Source organism: Monodon monoceros, unplaced genomic scaffold (genome assembly GCF_005190385.1).
Source record: "Monodon monoceros isolate NGI ecotype Baffin Bay Population unplaced genomic scaffold, NGI_Narwhal_1 Super_Scaffold_1, whole genome shotgun sequence".
In the NCBI taxonomy this organism is placed as follows: Eukaryota; Metazoa; Chordata; class Mammalia; order Artiodactyla; family Monodontidae; genus Monodon; species Monodon monoceros.
This window is the reverse complement of record NW_021703765.1, coordinates 69,802,783-69,826,046: the sequence shown is the minus strand read 5'-3', so window position 1 is coordinate 69,826,046 and position 23,264 is coordinate 69,802,783. Positions and strand designations below refer to the sequence as shown.

Sequence of the window (23,264 nt, the reverse complement as noted above, 5' to 3'; positions counted from 1 at the left end):
GGGAGAGGGAGAGGGAGAGGGAGGGAGGGAGGGAGGGAGGGAGGGAGGGAGGGAGGGAGGCCTTAAGTACCAGTCAGGAGATGAACTGCGTGTAAACATGTAAAAGCAACATAAGAGAGTGCAGAGGCTGAAGTGCTGCGTGTGTGAACCAGGCCGAGCTGAGACTTTTAAAAACATTAAGGAAAGCAATGAAGGCACTATAAGCCACCCACTCAGGTGGCATCAAGAATGAGGGAGAGGTTCGGTGTCCAGGGCAGATGGCATAACAGTAACAGATGAGAGAGACAACGCAGGCCTGGAGAGAGGCTTTCACCCCCTGTATGCCCCAGTAAGAACGTCACCGGAAGAGAACAGCACACACGCTCTGAAGAGAGAGGGGAAGCCTGAGACACAGAAAACACGCCAAGCCTCAGACACTATGCCAGGCCTGCTGGTGCCATCACAGGAGCAGGACAGGGGCCAGAAGATGAAGAAGGGCCCTATTTTCCCAAGGGAGGCAATAGATTTATGAGCCAAGGACGAATGGCTCATAATCTTCATGATGTAGATCTTAAGCGCCCCCCACCCCGCCCCTTGGTGAGGATTACCATACAGCCTGGACTCTTATGTCAGGTCAGCTAAACCCAGAGCTTCCCAGACTTTCCTGTTCTCAGCACCCCTAACGGCTCAGTAATAGTAATATTTCTTACTGCAATCTTAGGTCAAAAGAAATACGTAACAGTTCCATTTAGTAGACAGTTAAGTCCTAACAACTTAATAAGTGTTTATGTCCTAAGAACTTAGTAGCTGTATTTAAAAAACATGCATAAATTGAAATTTAAAATATTTTAATTTCATTTTTTTAAAACCCAGCTTAGCAAATAGGACATCATCGAGAAGAATGGAGCAGAATTTAACGCTGACGCTGTGGACTCAAGCAAGCACTTCACACGGTGCCCAACAGATTTCACTGTGTTTCCCTCAAAAAATTAAAATATCCTGTAGCAACCGGGGTGCCCCAGCACACCGTTTGTTAACTGCAGACACACGGAGTGGAGATTCCAGACCAGACGCTGTGGGGACGCTGTGGGCCAGGGCTGAAGTCAGACACCCAGGAACGGGGCGAGGAGCCGCATTTTAAGTCAGATTCCACCAACCTGGACTAGACCCACGAGGTGAAGGGCTGGAACCCACTTCAAATGAGGACTGACTGGAGAAGGGAAGGGCACCACCCTTGGAAAACAGACCACCCAGAAAGCAAACCGCAGAAGATGACACCATCCACTTTTAGTGGCTGTTCAAGGACCAAAGGGTAGAAGTTACAGGGAAGTAGATTGTGTAAGACAAGGAAGGATGTTCCACCACTGGGAAGACAGAAGCCATACAATGGCCTGCTTTGCAAAGCTGCGCATCCTCTATCTGAGGCAGGGGCAGGGATGCCGCTGAAGGGGCTCATGCATAGAGGGTGCGTGACTAAGTCATCTCCATGAGAGGCTTAGTTCTGTCTAAGCCTTCTGAGAGGCTCTGCTGTCAGGCGCAGTAAGAATTTAAACGGCCACATGTTTGTGAACCGCTGCTTGAGGGGAAGTAAAGAAGGGCAGCCACAAGTATGACATCAAGGTCAAGACAATACCAGAGAACAGTGAGGAGGACTAAGTAAGTCAGGAGAGAAAGGAAAGGGCACCTGTGGGTTCTAAGGAGCCTCCCCCCGAAGGAGCAGACATTTCTGGAGCGCTCACGACACACCAGGGACGCCCCTCATCTCCCGGGCGCCCCTGCCGCATCACCTGGCCCTTCCCAAGGCTCTCACGCCCCGTAGCTCTGTATGCCACACACCCCGGTTCTCTTCCTTCCTCTGATCACTCCTCTCCCCGTGCAGGGCTCTGGCCTCCGTCCCCTGTCTGCTCACTCCCTCTGGCTCCCTGACCACCTCAGCCTCATCCATGAATGCACCGAGGAGGTCGCAAGCCGTCCGCATGTCGAGTCCACCTCCAGCCCCGTCCTCTCTCCTGCACTCCAGACCCTCGAGGAGCCACAGACACGTCGCCTGCTCCCGGCTCTTCCCAGTCCTGCTCCTGCCTGTGCCCCCACGTCTGGGAATGGCCCTCTCGAGCAGCCAGGCCCCCAAGCCAGAAACCTGAGCATGCTCTGAATTCCTCCTCTCCTTCCCCCGGAGTGCCATCGTTCTTCAAGGCCTGGAGGTGCTACCTCCTTCAGAATCTCTTGATGTCATTGTCTTTCTACTCCCGTGGGCCCACCCGAGTTCAGGCCAGTTGGCCATGACACCTGCCTCTCGCCAGTCCTTCAGGCGACGGCCAGAAGGAATTTTCTAAAGCAGAGCTCTGACCAGGTGCCTCCACAGTTAAAAACTCTCCGATGGCTCTGGACAAAATCCACGCTCCCACCCTTGGGTTACGAGGCCCTTCCTGCTCCAGCTCCTACGAACCTCCTCAGTTTCATTTCTTGACTCCACCCGGCTCTCCCTTGGCACCACATTCTCTCTCACCTTGAGCCTGCAAGCACAGTCCGACTACCTGTGGAGTCTTCTCCTGAGCCCCTGCCCTGGGTGCCCACGGCATCCACCCCCATAGCATCCACCCCACACTAGCCAAATGGACAGTTCACACTGTCTTCAATCTCTGCACCCCCAGCACTTGGCATAACAGCTGCAACAGCGTAAGAGCCAGTCAGCATCTGTGTTTACTGAATGATCGTTTTTACTCATTTTTAATAATCGCTACAACAAAAATGGACAGTCAGGAACTTGGTGGGAGGACCCCAGCTCTGAGTGCAACTCACGTTTTTGTGAGGAATGACGTGCGGGATGTACTGCAGGATCAGCTGAGCCCGTTTTCTGTCCTTGTCAAGTTCCTGGAAGAGCACGCTAGGTTTGAGATCCCTTAAAAACAAAGACATGGATTTGGGATAAAGAACAAGAAAACCATCCTCTAGTGCAGGGTTAGCCAGCTACAGCCTACGGGTCAAATCCAGCCTGCTGCCCATTTTTGTAAATCAAATTTGAATGGAACAGTCATACCCATTCATTAGGTACTGTCTCTAGCTGCTTTCGCACTACAATGGCAGAGTTGAGTAGGTGCAACAGACACTGTCTGGTGTGCAAAGCCTGAAATATCTACTGTCTGGCCCTTTACAGAAAAAGTCTGCTAATCTCTATTCTACTGCCACAACTTCAATAGTTACGTAAGAGTTGATCTGTCATTGATTAAAAAAAGGCAGACATGATCTTATGTTTAGTTGTTGCAAGAGGATTTCCCTACCCTACCCCCCAACAAGCCTAGCTGTGGTTTTTATACCGCTAATTCTGCTGATAAAAACTGCCATTTAATGATCATAACCTGTTGCTTAGTTCAGCTGAAAGAACTTTCCTTTCCAGTTTGCGTATGAAACATCTGCTCAATGCGAGCTCTGGCTGCCAACACTGAGCTCTAATCACCTTCAGCGTACTGTGTCCTAACAGAAGCAGCTGCGAGGTGACCTGTCCTGACAGGTGCTTTATAGGGACATATGCAGATGAAAGGACAAGATGAAGAAGATGGACCAAGTCCTCTCTGCCCTAAAACATAAGTGCTAAGCATCAGGCCACAATGGTCCCAGCGGCAAGACAGAGGGACTCCAGCCTCCGTAAACGCCCTTCCCACCCCGAGCTCACTTGCGCAGCCAGTGGTCCTCGGGGGCGAAGCGCCGCCGGCAGTCCCGCTCGTACAGCACCATCAGCCACCCGTGGACGGACTGGAACAGCTCCAAGGTCTCACCCTTGGCATTCTCTGTGGGGCAAACAACCAGGAGAGCCACAGTCTCGGAGCTGCTCAGAACTCGAGGGGACAGGAGGATAGCCCGTGTCTCCTCTCGTCAGCCCCGAGGCCCAGCAGTTCTTCGTCTCCCTCATGCTGAACGTTACATGGAATCAACAGAATTAAAAGGCTCCCTGGGTACATTCTAAGGGCCTGTGGGACCCGGGAATGTCTCAGACACAATCACTCGCACTGCCTCCCACTTGTATGTCATCCAAAGGACCTTTTAATCTAAGGAGTTTGGTGCTGAACGACTGGAAACACTTCAGGAGGTAGACTCTAACTTGAAGTGGGACCAGGCACGTGTTTTATCTTCATGAAAATCAACTCAAAGAATCAAAAGGAGTTTCAGGGCAGAATTAATCATGAATAATCCTTCACACACACATGTAAATCCTGAAGGATGCCTGGGAGAGTACGACTTCCATAACCACACTACTATCTTAAGGGGTCATAAAGAGTGGAGAAATAAAACTTCTAACTATGTGAATAAATGTGCATTTTGAATTAACTTTGATGGACAACAAGGCTAAGAATCAGTTGATGTTATAGACTCTAGACTTCCCATGTGTAGCAGCAATTAAACAACGGCTGACATCTTTACCTTACCTACGATTCCATCCCAGATCATCTTAAACACAAAGGAATTCAGAAAAGAGGAGATGGTGACCAGTTCTTCTAGTTTGAATGAAATCTGTTCTTCATAAACTTCAATGTCATCAAGGATCCTAAGTCAGACAGAAAATTATTCATAATTTCCCACTAAAAAGAAGGGGAAAAAAAAGATCTATTCCTCATACTAGACAAAATAATGTTAAGAAATAAGCTCTGTCTGTTAGATAAAATTTACAGGTAAAAGGATATGATGGAAGGGTGGGTGGAGGTATAGATGAAGCAAGAGTGGCCATGAGTCAATAACTAACTAACGAAATTGGTGACAGGTACGTGAAGGTTCATTATACTATTCTTTCCACTTTCTATTTATTTGAAATCGTCTATAGTAAGAAGTTAAAAAATACAATTGAGAAAGGAAAGAAACAACATGTTCTGCTCTACCCTTTTCTTATTCATAAGGATCTGACTGTGACACTGCTTATGAATTCATGTCTGAATTATTAAGGAATCTTGACTGAGAGTCTGTGTCTGCTGAGGGAAGTTGTGGAATCTTATTCTGCATCTGTAACAGACAATAGGGGCACTGAGTAAGTGCTTGATAAGTATTTGAGGGTGAATGAATAAATGTCTGAAAGAATATATGAATAAATGAACCATAAGATGCAGCTCTATCTGAAAATCTCCTATAACTGCTCTATTCACTTTAGAGCCTGACTCACTCTTGGGTCACCCTTGACCAGGCAATTAAGGGGGTGTCACCAGCAGCCAAAGACCCCTGCTCTCCCCTCTAACTACTCACTGGGCCCTCCCTCCATGACTCATACCCAATCCGCCACCTACATACCCCTAATCCCCTCCTGCCAATCTCTCCCAGACTGAATATAACTTCCTGAGGTCCATTCTATCTTACAATTCTTCACCAACCTTTTGGGAAAAAGTGGGATTAAAAGAATACCAATACTCAAGTAGACACGTAAGCTTAAAGAAAAGGAACTGAACGGGACTAACATTTGTTAATTTCTCACTGTGCCAGGCACTGTACTAGGTACTTGACAATCCTTTTCTCATTTACTCCCTATCAGATTGGTAATGTTGTCTCCATTCCAGTGTTGAGGAAACTGAGGCTCAGAGAGGTTAAGCAACTTGCCCAGGGTCAGCTTGACAACAGTTGTAAGAATAACAGCCAACACATACTGACTGCTTCCGGTGCCTGGGACTATGCCTGTCACTGATCTCTTCTGTACCTTCCCACACGGCTAAGAGGTAGGTGCTATGAATTCCTATCTATAGATGAGGAAACTGAGGCCCAGAGAGGTGGAGCCCCTTCCCCTCTGGACCAGGGTGTCTCAGTGAGTGGCTGAGCCAGGTTCTGCACACTGGCTCTGGAATTTTCCAATTAACTACCTAGCACAGTGAGTAAATAGCCGAGGTGTGATTTGAACCGAGCTCTAGAAGACCCCAAAGCCCACATAAGTGGTAATGACCCAGCTCTCCTGAAAGGATGGGAACTAACAACTGCTGAATCCCTACTAAGTGCCACCCACTTTGTAAATGTCTTGTCTAATTCTTCTAATGACAGGTCCAAACGCTTGCAGTAATCACATTAACAAATGCTTCCTTGCTGACACTGTAATTTGGTCTCTCCACATTCTAGGAAAGGAATTCAGCCCCACAGCAGTCAACCTACGTGATGAGGTGCCGGGAACAGTCACAGAACAGCATCAGCATGGCCAAGAGCTGCTTAGACTCTTCAGTGTCATTGTTGAGGCATTCCAAGAAGAGCTTTAACCCTCCGTGGGGCCCCAGTTCACAGATAAACGCCCAAAGTTTGGGCAGCAGGTCATCAAGGTAAGTGAGACCTGGAAAAGGATAGAGAAACCCAAGCTTCAGGTGGGGCTCCACCTGGTCCCTTATGTCTCCTCTCCTTCGGGAAAACAAAACACTTAAACCTATGGTGACCATTTAACGCATGTTGAGAGAAAGAAGGTGCAATTACGAAGAATAACATCACCATGAGAACAACAATGATAATAGCAGCTAACATTTAATGGGTGCTTACTATGTGTCAGATACCATTCTAAATACTTCACAGGCACTATTTCCTTTTCACCTTGGGAAACCCGATGTTATCACCATTTTAAGGGAGGACACTGATGCTCAGAGAGATTGAGTAACTGGCCCCAAATCACACAACCAGTAAGTGTCAGAGCCAAGAACAGAACCCAGATCTGCTGACTCAGTGTTTATGTTGTAAATCAGGGATCAGCAATTTTCTTCTGGAAAGGGCCAGAGAGTCAGTATTTTTAGGTTTTCAGTCTGGACCAGTCTCTGTCACAACTACTCAATGTGCTACCATCACAGCATGAAAGCAGCCATAGACAATAGGTAAATAAATGCATGTGGCTGTGTTCCCAACAAAACTTTAATTACAAAAGCAAGCGGTGAGCTGGACTTGGCCCATGGGCCATAGTTTGCCAGCCCCTGCTTTAAACTATCTTGCAGGCTTATCCACATTTAGCAAAGCTTTCCTCTCATCTACTGCTATTATTCTATCTCTGTTAAAAATGGGAAAGCAGCGAATGACAATATGAGATACTCTGAAGAGTTACACAAAAGTTTGACCCCGGCAGAAGCAGAAGGCTTCTCGATGGCTAAGCCTCAGGCACACAAGCTGCATCTCTGTTACCTATGAAGGCTTTCAATATGGCTATTGACCTAGAAAGTGTGGCTCTAAGTTCCACTTGTCACTGAATGTACAGTAAGATGTGTTCCTCAAATTATTCCTCAGAAAAGGAGGAGTCACCTTATATTTGAGTCCTTATAATGCCTCTCACTTTATAGAGCACTTTGAATGGCTTAATTTTGAACAAAGAACTGTTTGGGGAAGATATATTAGCCTGGGGGCAGACTCAATCAATGCTACTTATGGATGTTTAGAGGGTGAACTGAAGGGATTGTAACGGAGGCAAAGAAATTTAACACCCATCTCATTATTATTCCTAAAGGTTTGACCTCACGTTTTCAAGGGTAAAGGGATGTGGTTATAAAATGCAGAAACCTCACAATTTAAAAATAAGTTAAAAAAAAACAAAAACAAAAAACAGGGTGACTGAGAGGACCTTCAAGATGGCAGAGGCGTAAGATGTGGAGATCACCTTCCTCCCCACAAATACATCAAAAATACATCTACGTGTGGAACAACTCCTACAGAACACCTACTGAATGCTGGCAGAAGACCTCAGACTTCCCAAAAGGCAAGAAACTCCCCACGTACATGGCCATGTGGCTGACAGGGTCTTGGTGCTCTGGCCAGAGGTCAGGACTGAGCCTCTGAGGTGGGAGAGCCAAGTTCAGGACACTGGACCACCAGATACCTCCGGGCCCCACGTGATATCAATTGGCGAGAGCTCTCCCAGAGAACTCCGTCGCAATGGTAAGACCCAGCTCCACTCAATGGCCAGCAAACTCCAGGGCTGGACACCCCATGCCAAACAACTAGCAAGATGGGAACAAAACCCCACCCATTAGCAGAGAGGCTGCCTAAAATCATACTAAGTTCACAAACACCCCAAAACACACCACCGGACACGGTTCTGCCCACCAGAAAGACAAGATCCAGCCTCATCCACCAGAACACAGGCACCAGGCCCTTCTACCAGGAAACCTACACAACCCACTGAACCAACCTCACCCACTGGGGGCAGACACCAAAAACAACGGGAACTACAAACCTGCAGCCTGCGAAAAGGAGACCCCAAACACAGTAAGTTAAGCAAAATGAGAAGACAGAGGAATACGCAGCAGATGAAGGAGCAAGGTAAAAACCCACCAGACCAAACATATGAAGAGGAAATAGGCAGTCTACCTGGAAAAGAATTCAGAGTAATGATAGTAAACATGACCCAAAATCTTGGAAATAGAATGGAGGAAATACAAGAAACGTTTAACAAGGACCCAGAAGAACTAAACAGCAAACAAACAATGATGAACAACACAATAAATGAAATTAAAAAGTCTCTAGAAGGAATCAATAGCAGAAAAACTGAGGCACAACAGGTAAGTGACCTGGAAGATAAAATAGTGGAAATAACTATCACAGAGCAGAATAAAGAAAAAAGAACGAAAAGAATTGAGGACAGACTCAGAGACCTCAGGGACAACATTAAATGCACCAACATTTGAATTATAGGGGTCCAAGAAGAAGAGAAAAAGAAAGGGACTGAGAAAATAGTTGTAGAGATTAGAGTTGAAAACTTCCCTAACATGGGAAAGGAAATAGCCACCCAAGTCCAAGAAGCACAGAGAGCCCCATACAGGATAAATCCAAGGAGAAACATGCCAAGACACATATTAATCAAACTATCAAAAATTAAATACAAAGAAAAAGAAAAAAGCAGCAAGGGAAAAGCAACAAATAACATACAGGGGATCTCCATAAGGTTAACAGCTGATCTTTCAGCAGAAACTCTGCAAGCCAGAAGGGACTGGCAGGACATATTTAAAGTGATGAAGGAGAAAAACCTACAACCAAGATTACTCTACCCAGCAAGGATCTCATTCAGATTCGACGGAGAAATTAAAACCTTTACAGACAAGCAAAAAAGCTAAGAGAATTCAGCACCACCAAACCAGCTTTACAACAAATGCTAAAGGAACTTCTCTAGGCAGGAAACACAGAAAAGGAAAACACCTACAATAACAAACCCCAAACGATTAAGAAAATGGTAATAGGAACATACATATTGATAATTACCTTAAATGTAAATGGATTAAATGCTCCAACCAAAAGACACAGACTAGCTGAATGGATACAAAAACAAGACCCGTATATATGCTGTCTACAAGAGACCCACTTCAGACCTAGGGACACATACAGACTGAAAGTGAGGGGATGGAAAAAGATATTCCATGCAAATGGAAATCAAAAGAAAGCTGGAGTAGCAATTCTCATATCAGACAAAACAGACTTTAAAATAAAGACTATTACAAGAGACAAAGAAGGACACTACGTAATGATCAAGGGATCAATCCAAGAAGATATAACAATTATAAATATATATGCACCCAACATAGGAGCACCTCAATACATAAGGCAACTGCTAACAGCCATAAAAGGGGAAACTGACAATAACACAATAATAGTAGGGGACTTTAACACCCCACTTTCACCAATGGACAGATCAACCAAAATGAAAATAAATAAGGAAACACAAGCTCTAAATGATACATTAAACAAGATGGACTTAATTGACATTTATAGGACATTCCATCCAAAAAGAACAGAATACACTTTCTTCTCAAGTGCTCATGGAACATTCTCCGGGTTAGATTATATCCCGGGTCACAAATCAAGCCTTGGTAAATTTAAGAAAACTGAAATCGTATCAAGTATCTTTTCCAACCACAACGCTATGAGACTAGATACCAATTACAGGAAAAAAACTGTAAAAAATATAAACACATAGAGGCTAAACAATACGCTACTATTTAACCAAGAGATCACTGAAGAAATCAAAAAGGAAATAAAAAAAATACCAGAAACAAATGACAATGAAAACACGATGGCTCAAAACCTATGGGATGGAGTAAAAGCAGTTCTAAGAGGAAAATTAACAGCCATACAATCGTACCTCAAGAAACAAGAAAAATCTCAAATTAACAACCTAAACTTACACCTAAAGCAATAGAGAAAGAAGAACAAAAACCCCCCAAAGTTAGCACAAGGAAAGAAATCATAAAGATCAGAAATAAGTGAAAAAGAAATGATAGCAAAGATCATAAAACTAAAAGCTGGTTCTTTGAGAAGATAAACAAAATTGAATAACCATTAGCCAGACTCATCAAGAAAAAAATGGAGAGGACTCAAATCAACAGAATTAGAAATGAAAAAGGAGAAATAACAACTGACATTGCAGAAATACAAAGGATCATGAGAGATTACTACAAGCAACTGTATGCCCATAAAATGGACAACCTGGAAGAAATGGACAAATTCTTAGAAAAGCACAACCTTCCGAGACTGAACCAAGAAGAAATAGAAAATATAAACAGACCAATCACAAGCACTGAAATTGAAACTGTGATTAAAAATATTCCAACAAGGGGCTTCCCTGGTGGCACAGTGGTTGACAGTCCGCCTGCTGATGCAGGGGACACGGGTTTGTGCCCTGGTCTGGGAAGATCCCACATGCCGCGAAGCGGCTGGGCCCGTGAGCCATGGCCGCTGAGCCTGCACGTCCGGAGCCTGTGCTCCGCAATGGGAGAGGCCACAACAGTGCGAGGCCCATGTACCGCAAAAAAAAAAAAAAAAAATTCCAACAAAAGCTCAGGACCAGATGGATTCACAGGCGAATTCTATCAAATATTTAGAGAACAGCTAACACCTATCCTTCTCAAACTCTTCCAAAATATAGCAGAGGGAGGAACACTCCCAAACTCATTCTACGAGGCCACTATCACCCTGATACCAAAATCAGACAAAGATGTCACAAAAAAAGAAAACTACAGGCCAATCATTGATGAAAGATGCAAAAATCCTCAACAAAATACTAGCAAACAGAATCCAGCAGCACATTAAAAGGATCATATACCATGATCAAGTGGGGTTTATCCCAGGAATGCAAGGATTCTTCAGTATACTCAGATCAATCAATGTGATACACCATATTAACAAACTGAAGGATAAAAAAAGATATGACCATCTCGGGCTTCCCTGGTGGTGCAGTGGTTGAGAGTCCACATGCCGATGTAGGGGACACAGGTTCGTGCCCCGGTCCGGGAAGATCCCACATGCCATGGAACGGCTAGGTCCGTGAGCCATGGCTGCTGAGCCTGCGCGTCCAGAGCCTGTGCTCCACAACGGGAGAGGCCACAACGGTGAGAGGCCCACGTACCACAAAAAAAAAAAAAAAAATCTCTGCATCTCAACAGATGCAGAAAAAGCTTCTGACAAAATTCAACACCCATTTATGATAAAAACTCTCCAGAAAGCAGGCATAGAGGGAACTTACCTCAACATAATAAAGGCCATATATGACAAACCCACAGCCAACACTGTCCTCAATGGTGAAAAACTGAAACCATTTCCACTAAGATCAGGAACAAAATAAGGTTGCCCACTCTTACCACTATTATTTAACAAAATTTTGGAAGTTTTAGCCACAGCAATCAGAGAAGAAAAAGAAATAAGAGGAATCCAAATCAGAAAAGAAGTAAAACTGTCACTGTTTGCAGATGACATGATACTATAAACAGAGAATCCTAAAGATGCTACCAGAAAACTATTAGAGCTAATCAATGAATTTGGTAAAGTAGCAGGATACAAAATCAATGCACAGAAATCACTTGCATTCCTATTCACTAATGATGAAAAATCTGAAAGAGAAATTAAGGAAACAGTCCCATTTACCACTGCAACAAAAAGAATAAAATACCTAAGAATAAAACTACCTAAGGAGACAAAAGACCTGTATGCAGAAGACTATAAGACACTGATGAAAGAAATTAAAAATGATACAAACAGATGGAGAGATATGCCATGTTCCTGGATTGGAAGAATCAACGTTGTGAAATGACTATACTACACAAAGCAACCTACAGATTCAATGCAATCCCTATCAAACTATCAATGGCATTTTTCACAGAACTAGAACAAAAAATTTCACAATTTGTATGGAAACACAAATGACCCTGAATAGCCAAAGCAATCTTGAGAAAGAAAAACAGAGCTGGAGGAATCAGGCTCCCAGACTTCAGACTATACTACAAAGCTACAGTAATCAAGACAGTATGGTACTGGTACAAAAACAGAACTATATATCAATGGAACAGGATAGGAAGCCCAGAGATAAACCCATGCACCTATGGTCACCTTATCTGTGATAAAGGAGGCAAGAATATACAATGGAGAAAAGACAGCCTCTTCAATAAGTTGTGCTGGGAAAACTGGACAGCTACATGTAAAAGAATGAAATTAGAACACTCCCTAACACCATACACATAAACAAACTGAAAATGGATTAAAGACCTAAATGTAAGGCCAGACACTATAAAACTCTTAGAGGAAAACATAGGCGGAACACTCCATGAAATAAATCATAGCAAGATCCTTTTTGACCCACCTCCCAAAGAAATGGAAATAAAAACAAAAATAAACAAATGGGACCTAATGAAACTTAAAAGCTTTTGAACATCAAAGGAAACCATAAACAAGACAAAAAGACAACCCTCAGAATGCGAGAAAATATTTGCAAATGAAGCAACTGACAAAGGATAAATCTCCAAAATATACAAGCAGCTCATGCAGCTCAATAACAAAAAAACAAACAACCCAATCCAAAAATGGGCAAAAGACCTAAATAGACATTTCTCCAAAGAAGATATACAGATTGCCAACAAACACATGAAAGGATGTTTAACATCACTAATCATTAGAAAAGTGCAAATCAAAACTACAATGAGGTATCACCTCACACCGGTCAGAACGGCCATCGTCAAAAAATCTACAAACAATAAATGCTGGAGAGGGCGTGGAGAAAAGGGAACCCTCTTGCACTGTTGGTGGGAATGTAAATTGATACACCCATTATGGAGAACAGTATGGAAATTCCTTAAAAAACTAAAAATAGGACTACCATATGACCCAGCAATCCCACTACTGGGCATGTACCCTGAGAAAACCATAATTCAAAAGTGTCATGTACCACAACGTTCACTGCAGCACTATTTACAATAGCCAGGACATGGAAGCAACCTAAATGTCCATCGACAGATGAATGGATAAAGAAGATATCCATTCTTCTTTATATATGTGGCACATATATACAATGCAATATAACTCAGCCATAAAAAGAAACGAAACTGAGTTATCTGTAGTGAGGGGGATGGACCTAGAGTCTGTCATACGGAGTGAAGTAAGTCAGAAAGAAAAAAACAAATACCGTATGCTAATACATATATATGGAATCTAAAGAAAAAAAATGGTTCTGAAGAACCCAGGGGCAGGACAGGAATAAAGATGCAGATGTAGAGAATGGACCTGAGGACACCGGGAGGGGGAAGGGTAAGTTGAGACAAAGTGAGAGAGTGGCATTGACATATATACACTACCAAATGTAAAGCAGATATGTAGTGGGAAGCAGCTGCATAGCACAGGGAGATCAGCTCAGTGCTTTGTGTCCACATAGAGGGATGGGATAGAGAGGGTGGGAGGGAGACGCAGGAGGGCGGGGATATGGGGATATATGTATACATATAGCTGATTCACTTTGTTATACAGCAGCAACTAACACAACAATGTAAAGCAATTATACCCCAATAAAGATGTTTAAAAAAAACAACAGGGTGACTAAATAGCCAATAGGTCAAGTAAGAAATCAAAAGAGAAATTAAAAAAATACCTTGAGACAAGTGAAAATGGAAATAAAACATTTCAACATTTATGGCATGCAGCAAAGTGGCTCTAAGAGGGAAGTTCATAGTGATTCATGCCTACCTCAAGAAACAACAAAAATCTCAAACAATCTAATTTTTTACCTTAAGGAACTAGAAAAAGAATAAATGAAGCCCAAAGTTAGTAGAAAGAAGTAAATAACAAAGATCAGGGGAGAAATAAATGAAATAGAGACTGAAAAGGCAACCAAAAAGATCAATGAAATTAAGAGCTGTGCGTCTGGAGCCTGTGCTCCGCAACAAGAGAGGCCGCGATAGTGAGAGGCCCACGCACCGCGATGAAGAGTGGCCCCCGCTTGCCACAACTAGAGAAAGCCCTTGCACAGAAACGAAGACCTAACACAGCAAAAATAAATAAATAAATTACTAAACTCCTACCCCCAACATCTTCTTTAAAAAAAAAAATTAAGAGCCGGCTCTTTGAAATAAAGTTGACAAATCTTTGGCTAGACTCACCAAAGAAAAAAAAAAAAAAGAGGCTCACATAAAATCAGAAATGAAAGAAGAGACAACTGATTGAAAAAATACAAAATATCGGGCTTCCCTGGTGGCACAGTGGTTGAGAGTCCGCCTGCTGATGCAGGGGATGCGGGTTCGTGCCCCGGTCCGGGAAGATCCCACATGCCGCAGAGCAGCTGGGCCCGTGAGCCATGGCCTGCTGGGCCTGCGTGTCTGGAGCCTGTGCTCCGCAGCGGGAGAGGCCACAACAGTGAGAGGCCCGTGTACTGCAAAAAAAAAAAAAACACAAAATATCCTAAGAGACTATTATGAACAATTATATGCCAACAAACTGGAGAACCTAGAAGAAATGGATAAATTCCTAGAAACTTACAATCTTCTAAGACTGAATCATGAAGAAACAAATTCTGAATAGACCTATTACTAGTAAGAAAACTGAATCAAAAACCTCTCAACAAACCGAAGTCCAGGACCAGATGACCTCAATGATAAATTCTACCAAACATTCAAAAAAGAATTAATACCCATCCTTCTCAAACTCTTCCAAAAAACTGAAGAGGAGGGAATGCCTCCAAACCCATTTTACAAAGCCAGAATTACCCTGATATCAAAACCAGACAGGCACAACAAAAAAAGAAAATTACAGGCTCTGATGAACATAGATGCAAAAATCCTCAACAAAATATTAGCAAACCGAATTTGACAAGATATTAAAAAGATAATACACCATGATCAAATGGGATTTATTCCAGGAATACAAGGATGGTTCAGTATCTGCAAATCAATCAATGTGATACATAATATTAACAAAATGAAAGATAAAAATCACATGATCATCTCAATATATGCAGAAAAAACATCTGAAAAAATTCAACATCCATTTACGATAAAAAAACTCTCAACAAAGTGGGTACAGAGGGGATGTACTTCAACATAATAAAGGCCATATATAAAAAGCCCACAGCTAACATCATTGTGAAAAGCTGAAAGCTTTTCCTTTAAGGTCAGGAACAAAACAAGGAGGCCCACTCTCACCACTTTTATTCAACATGGTACTGGATGTCCTAGCCAGAACTAGGCAAGAAAAAATAAGTAAATAAAAGGCATCCCAGTTGGAAAGGAAGAAGTAAGATTCACTATTTGAGCCGATGTGATATTATATATAGAAAACCCTAAAGATTTCATTAGGAAAACTGTTAGAATAAATTAATTCAGTAGAATTGCAGGATACAAAATCAATATACAAAAATCCGCTGCTATCAGAAATGAACTATCAGAAATAGAAATTACAAAAGCAATCCCATTTACAACTGCAACAAAAAGAATAAAATATCTAGAATAAATTTAACCAAGGAGTTCTGAAAGACCTGTACACTGAAAACTATACGACACTGATAAGGGACTTCCCTGGTGGCGGAGTAGTTAAGAATCCGCCTGCCAACGCAGGGGACACGGGCTTGAGCCCTGCTCCAGGAAGATCCCACATGCCGCGGAGCAACTAAGCCCATGTGCCACGACTCCTGGGCCTGCACTCTAGGGCCCGCAAGCCACAACTACTGAGCCCACGTGCCACAACTACTGAAGCCTGTGTGCTTAGAGAAGCCACCACAATGAGAAACCCGTGCACCACAATAAAGAGTAGCCCCCAATTGCCTCAACTAGAGAAAGCCCGCGTGCAGCAACGAAGACCCAATGCAATGAAAAATAGATAAATAAATAAAATTAAATTAAAGACAGTGATAAAAGAAATCAAAGAAGACACAAATAAATGGAAAGTTATTTCATGCTCATGGACTGGAAGAATTAATATTATTAAAATGTCCATACTACTCTGAGTAATCTATAGATTCAATGCAATCCCTATCAAAATTCCAATGGCATTTTTCAGAGAAATAGAATCAAAATTTGTATGGAACCAAAAAAGACCCTGAATGGAAAGCAATCTAGAGACAGAAGAACAAAGCTGGAGGCATTGCGCACCCTGATTTCAAACTATATTACAAAGATACAGTAATCAAAACGGTATGGTACTGGCATAAAAACACACATACAGATGAATGGAACAGAATAGAGAGCCCAGAAATGAACCCACACATATATGGTCAATTAATTTACAACAAAGGAGGCAAGAATTTACAACGGGGAAAGAACAGTCTCTTCAATAAATGGTATTGGGAAACTGGAACAGCCACAGGCAAAAGAATGAAACTAGACTACTACCTTACACCATAGATAAAAATAAACTCAAAATGGAGTAAAGAATTGAATGTAAGATCTGAAACCATGAAACTCCTAAAAGAAATCACAGGCAGTAAGCTCTTCGACAAGGGTCTTGGAAATGATTTTTTTGGACCTGACTCCAAAAGCAAAGTCAACAAAAATAAAAATCAGCAAGTGGGACTACAACAAACTAAAAAGCTTCTGCAGAGCAAAAGAAACCATCAACAAAATGAAAAGGCAACCTATGGAATGGAAGAAAATATTTGCAAATCATATACCTGATAAGGGGTTAATATCCAAAATATATAAAGAACTCATGCAACTCAACAAAAAAACAAGTAATCTGGTTAAAAAATGGTTAGAGGATCTGAATACATTTTTCCAGAGATGACATACAAATGACCAACAGGCACATGTAAAGGTGCTCAACATCACTAACCATCTGGGAAATGCAAATCAAAACCACAATGATAGGGTTTCCCTGGTGGCGCAGTGGTTGAGAGTCTGCCTGCTGATGCAGGGGACACGGGTTCATGCCCTGGTCCGGGAAGATCCCACATGCCGCGGAGCGGCTGGGCCCGTGAGCCACGGCTGCTGAGCCTGCGCGTCCGGAGCCTGTGCTCCACAACGGGAGAGGCCACGACAGTGAGAGGCCCGCGTACCGCAAAAAGAAATAAAAATTAAAAAAAAAAACAAAAAAAACCCACAGTGATATATCACCTCACACCTGTTAGAATGGCTATTACCAAAAAGACAAGAAATAACTAGTGTTGGTGAGGGTATGGAGAAAAGGGAACTCTTGTGCACTGTTGCTGGAAATGTAAACTGGTGCAGCCACTATGGAAAACAGTATGGAGATTCCTCAAAAAAACTGAAAATAGAACTACCATATGATTCCACAATTGCATTTCTGGGTATTCATCTGAGGAAAACAGAAACACTAATTTGAAAAGATGTATGTACCCCCTTGTTCACAGCAGCATTATTTACAATATCCAAGATAAAGGAAACAACCCAAGTGTCCACCAATGGACAAATGGATAAAAAGATGTGGTGTGCATGTGTGCGCACACGTGTGCGCGCACACACACACAGGAATACTATTCAGCCATAAAAGAGAATGGTATCTTGTCATTTGTGACAACACGGATGGACCTTGAGGTCATTATACTAACTGAAATAAGTCAGAGAAAGACAGATACCATATAATTTCACTTATATGCAGAAACTAAAAAACAAAGAAAAAAACCCAAGCTCATAGATACAGAGAACAGATTGGTGTACCTATGGTTGCTGGGGCAGGGGGTTGGCGGTAGGGGAAAGGTAAGCAAAATGGGTGAAGGGGATCAAAGAGGACAAACTTCAAGTTATAAAATAGATAAATCATGGGGATGTGAAGTGCAGCATGGTGACTATAGTTAATAACATATACTGCATTTCTGAAAGTTGCTAAGAGGGTAGATCTTAAAAGTCTTTAACACAAGAAAAAAAAGAAAAAATTTAACAATGTATGGTGATGGATGTTAACTAGCCTTACTGTGCAAAGTGTACAAATATCAAATCATGTTGTACACCTGAAACTAAGATAATGTTACATGTCAACTATACTTCAATTAAAAAAAATGGAGTAAGAAGTTACAATGCAGAGATCACAGGTATACTTCTACAGGACAAATATACTCATTTACAGCATGATATACCAATTCAATGAGGGCTGCATCCCGAGCAACTTAGATAGAAACGAAGATGCCATGCTCTGGAGAGCCGGGTCAGAGGAGCAGCACGTGGCTCCAGGACCAACACACGTATGTGAGGAGCACGAACAAAGACATTTTGTAAATTGTGAGAGCAGAAAAACAGCAGTATTTTTAAAACAAGTATGTTATTTTCTATAATCTAGTTTGTGTATAGTTTTGTGTATAGCCAAGCTAATAGAACGAATATTATACATATACTTTAGACTAGCTCATCTTCATTTTTAAAATCATGTATTTTTTTTCCGTCTTTTTTTTTTTTGGCCACGCAGCGCAGCTTGTGGGATCATAGTTCCCCGACAAGGGATTGAACCCGGGCCCTGGCAATGAAAGAGCTGAGTCCTAACCACTGTACCGCCAGGGAATTCCCTAAAATCATATACTTTCAAATTGGCCAAAAAACTTCTTTTTCAATTCTCTCATTGGGACAATGGGGGATGCTTAATGTGGTTATCTTATAAAGGTGGACACAGGCTATTACCTCAAAATCATCTCACTCAGTATGCTTCCCAGACCTTCCCACTGTGCTGGGGTGCCAGCTCATCTGGGCCCCTTCTCCTTCTGCACTCTCCTTAGGGAAATGGCCCTCAGGCCCAGGCCTTTCACCCCACCCCTTTACTCAAGCCTCCACACAGTACACAGTATGCTGGCTTGGCATCTCTGCTGCAGGTCCAGCAGGTACCTTACACTCATCACAGCCAGACAGAACTCTCGATGGCCCACAGTCCCCCCTCCACCTCCTGCCCCCCCATCCAAGCTGGTCATCCCTTAGCTCAGCAAATGGCCCCACCATCCACACAGTTGCTTGGGCCAGAAATCTGGCAACATCTTTGAAACTTACAGTCCTCACTCCCCCAAATCCAATCTACCAGTAAGACCTGTAAACTCCACTCCTGGAGTGGACTGTAAATCCTCCGGCTTCCATCTCCATCAGCCCAGTGGTTCTGACCCAAGGATGATTTTGCACACCGCCCCACCCCAGGGGGCATTTGACAATGTTTGGAGACATGTACGGTTGTCAAAAGTGGGAGAGAGGTGCTACTGGAATTTATGGGTAGGGGTCAGGGGCTGCTAAACATCCTACAACGGATAGGATGCCCTCCACAACAACAAATTATCTGGCCCCAAATGTCAACAGTGCTAAGGCTGAGAAACCCTGCCCTAGTCCAAGTCAACAATGTCTCTCATTATTTTCATTGTCACAGTGTCCTTCATTATATTAAATATGCTTTCCTCTTACTTATCATTGGTCTCCTCACTACTGCAGTGTAATCCTCTTGGGAACAGACCTTGGCTGTCTTAGTCCCCTCTGCATCCTCAGTGCCTGGCACACACAGGTGCTCTGTAAATATCTGAAGATGAGCAAGTAGGTGTGAAAGACAGAAGTAGCAGCACTTTGATTTAAAAAATGTACAATGTAACAGAGAAGTTCTTAACCCTTCATGCAGTCAACAGCTTCAAGGTTTATAGACGTTTTGTCCTCATAACACCCATCATACTAACAACTCCTGTGCTGCTCACAGTGGGGACTTTCTTCCTTGCTCAGCTAAAAAGGAAAATGTCGGGCATATCCATGCAATGAGATCTTACACAACCAATAAAAATGAGGTTTTTAAAGAATTCTGACATGATAAAATGCTTATAATGTGATTAATGGAAAGGGAAAAATAAAACTATGTATTTCAATCTAAATATATATTTATGTAACACACTCAGGATCAGGTGGTTATCTATGGACTGTAGGATTAAGAGTGGTTTAAGTTTTCTTTTTTCTGCTTCCTTGTCTTTTCTAGTTTTCTATTCATAAAAAAATATTAACTTTTAAAAAAGCAAGTTGCACTTCATAATGAAAATAAAAGCCAGGTCATAGGAACAAGCTAGAAGTGCTAGGACTGCAATGACCTTAAGCTTTTTAACTGAAGAGAATCAAGATCTAAGAATAGCTCAAAAATACCCTTCTTCAGAATCTATTTTCTGAGTCAAGGAAGCCAGGAGAGAATCAACTTCTAAGAAAACTTGTCTGGCAAATGTGAGAGATGGCGGAGACCGCCTCAGGACTCCAGACCTGTGAGTATCTGCAGCCGGATCTGGGTTAGAGTCGTCAGCGAGGTCTGGTAGAGGACACAGATGTTGCAAACCTTCTGCACCTCCGCAGAATCAACACGTTTACCCCCGACAGGCCTGAGAATATTCCGAACTGACGCCGACTTCTGAAATGCACGCTTCAGGAGAGCTGGCGTGGAGAGAAGGAGGAACCTGTGAGCAGAAGTTCAGCCATCTGCCAAACTCCACCCCATAAAGGGAAGAGCGCTTCAGTACAGCTCCTAATTTCCAGCCAGAGCCAGACAGTGAGGCTGCAGCTTCGATTCAAATCATCTCTTTTGGGTAAATCAGAAAAGCAGTAACAAAAGGTTTTTAGACAGAACACAAAGACCTCTTTAGAACAGCACAAGATCTGTCAGAACAAGCCAAACATATTTGATTCTTACTGTGGATTATTTTACTGTAACCACTTAACTTCAGAACCCACAAAGGTGAAACTTCCAAGGACTGAATTATGGGAAGAGGGGCAAAGGTGGGGGGGCCTGGGTAATTCCCAATGTTCTGTGCTTTCAGAGGGAAGTAGGAGCATCAACCTCCAGTACTCATTATCAGTTTGGGGTTGTACTCTCGTTTTACACCTTCGCATCTATATCCTGCTGAAGTTACACTGAGCCCATGCTCACTGACAGCTACAAGATGGAGCTTTGTGACACACTGGGTGGCAGAAGAAAAACCACACCGAACCTGGCAATCTGCCATAGGCAAGTAACTCCACTGAATTATGTGTTAACAGCATTGCCTTACTTTTATCAGAGTGCGCAATAAGAAACCTTTCCAAGGAACCCATTAGTGACCCTGCAACAGGGATGCCGCTGAGGTGGTAGCCTGGTCAGTGACCACTACCACCTGTATAAGCAGCTCCACAGGGGAGATTTATTTTATGATTAGGAACTCAGAAAAGCTCTGCTTCCCCTAAGAAATAGATCTTCCTGCTTCTTCCTACTAATGAGAAGTAATAAAGGGTCCACAAATCCCTTTTCATTTTTGGCCACTGGAAATTCAGAGCCAAATGGCAGTTCAGAGGTAAGCATGGCAGCCCTCATGGATCATCTGTGGATGTTCTCTACACACAACCTTGATTTTGTTCACATAGTTACATTTCCCTAGTCCTTGTTTACTATCCCTAAGGACTTCCAGTCACTGTTTTGCTAAATGTGAACTTGATTTAAGCCGTCTCAAAATCTTCAGGGGAGAAGTCAGAGGTCACATGACAGAGGGGAGCAGGTACACAGGGCCAGTCAGGCGCTGCACTTCGGGGAAGGAGAGCCACTCACTCTTCACAGGAAGCACATTCTGTGGGGACGCTGGCGGCACGTGGACCGGCTCCTGGTTCTCCAGCAGCTTCTTGCTCAGGATGTCACTGAAGAAGATCCGGATCAGAGGCACCCCCCACAGGAACTGCAGCTGTCTGGTGACCAAGGGCATGGACTCGTTAAGGCTAGGAGAGAGCAGGAGAGCAGGCACGTCAGTTCCACCTGCTGGATGGCCACATGGAAGGGTAGCTGGGGACTGCCACTCAGCACGGCAAGTAAGATGCTATAAGAGAAGTGGGATCCACAAATTGCCGCTGAGGCCTGGATGCAGAAGGCACCAAGCTCTTTCTTGGCTCTCTCGCTCCACACAGACTTCCTGTGCTGCCAGCAGCATTGTTGCTCCCCCCAGGCCCCACGTGTCACAGTCACATCCCAGACAGCCTCTATCTGTTCTTCATCCTAATTCCAACCTGTTTACCACCCAGTCGACAAAAGCTTCCTGATGCCTACGTAGCTGGCTTGCAGGCCTGGCCCACAGATCTCGATGAAAAGGGGGAAGTGGTGGAAGAGAGGCAGGCAGAGACAAGGAAGACGGTGATCTGCCTCCAGAACTCACCCATAGTCCACGGATTGGGAGAACCAGCCAAGGACAGGGTGCCAATGGGTCAGGTTGGATTTCTTCTGGGACACGTACTTCTGACAGTAGCAGAGCATTTGGGTGAGCAAACTCACAAATCCATCTGTCTCCTCCTCTAACACCCTGGGGCTGAGGGAGCCCAAGTGCAGGAGGTTGCCTACAAAGAGAGAAGGCTGAGTGCAGTAGGCCCGGACAGACACACTTCCTCACCTCCCAGCCCTGCTCTCTGCCTGGGGCTCATGCATCCATGTCTACGTGCAGGAAGAAATTCCACGTAGAGAGGAACCCATCAGTGCTGGGGCTGCAGTGCTGTGTAGGGCTTAGAAACAGGCAGACCTGGCCTCAAATCCTGGCTCTGCCAGAGGCGAGCTAGGTGACCCTCAACCTACTTCTTGAGTCTGTTTGCTCATCTGTAAGACTGGAGTGATGACCCCCACTCTTGATGTGAGGACTATATGAAGTAACGTGTAAAATGTCAGGTACACAGATTTTTAAGTTAGTATAACATTTTCTTACACCAAGATTCTAAAACCAAGGGTCAACACAAGCAATGACCTCCTGAAGAATAGCTGAAAAGTCCTGGAAAATCACTGTTATTCAGTGTTCACTGAATTTATTTAATGTTTTCTGTGAGGACTCTTACCATCGACTCCCTTAAAATGTAGCCCCAAGAACCTTTTTCTATGTAAAATAAATTTCCTCTAATTAGGCAACGAGAGTTGTGTACCTCTGCTGTTTCAAATGCTTCTCTATCCCCAAACCCTGTTCTCATCTAAATGAAAACACTGTAAAACAGACATTGTAGACCTTACTCTGATCTAAGCCCCACCAAACTGTGCTCTCTTCTCTCTTGAGATGAGAATTATCCAGGTAACTCAACACGTTTTCATTTTTCCCTTGGCTGCCAGGAAGCTAAGGGCTAAAAGTTAACATTCATTTACAGTCACTCAGCTGGTTTGCCAGGCTGATGTATTTTTCCATG

At 43.4% G+C, this 23,264-nt stretch overlaps 1 protein-coding gene across 2 annotated transcripts in view; it reads right to left on the bottom strand.

Annotated features, from left to right (window-relative positions):
* UBE3B (ubiquitin protein ligase E3B) overlaps positions 1-23,264 on the bottom strand; it is a 55,259-nt gene that overhangs the window by 16,394 nt on the left and 15,601 nt on the right. For both annotated transcript variants that reach the window (XM_029223236.1, XM_029223241.1), the window contains exons 12-18: positions 22,262-22,439; positions 21,667-21,830; positions 20,355-20,522; positions 6,094-6,265; positions 4,401-4,519; positions 3,650-3,764; positions 2,779-2,878 (exon numbers count right to left, since the gene is read on the bottom strand). In XM_029223236.1, the coding sequence (XP_029079069.1) occupies positions 2,779-2,878; positions 3,650-3,764; positions 4,401-4,519; positions 6,094-6,265; positions 20,355-20,522; positions 21,667-21,830; positions 22,262-22,439 (1,016 nt within the window). The remainder of the gene's footprint in view (positions 1-2,778; positions 2,879-3,649; positions 3,765-4,400; positions 4,520-6,093; positions 6,266-20,354; positions 20,523-21,666; positions 21,831-22,261; positions 22,440-23,264) is intronic.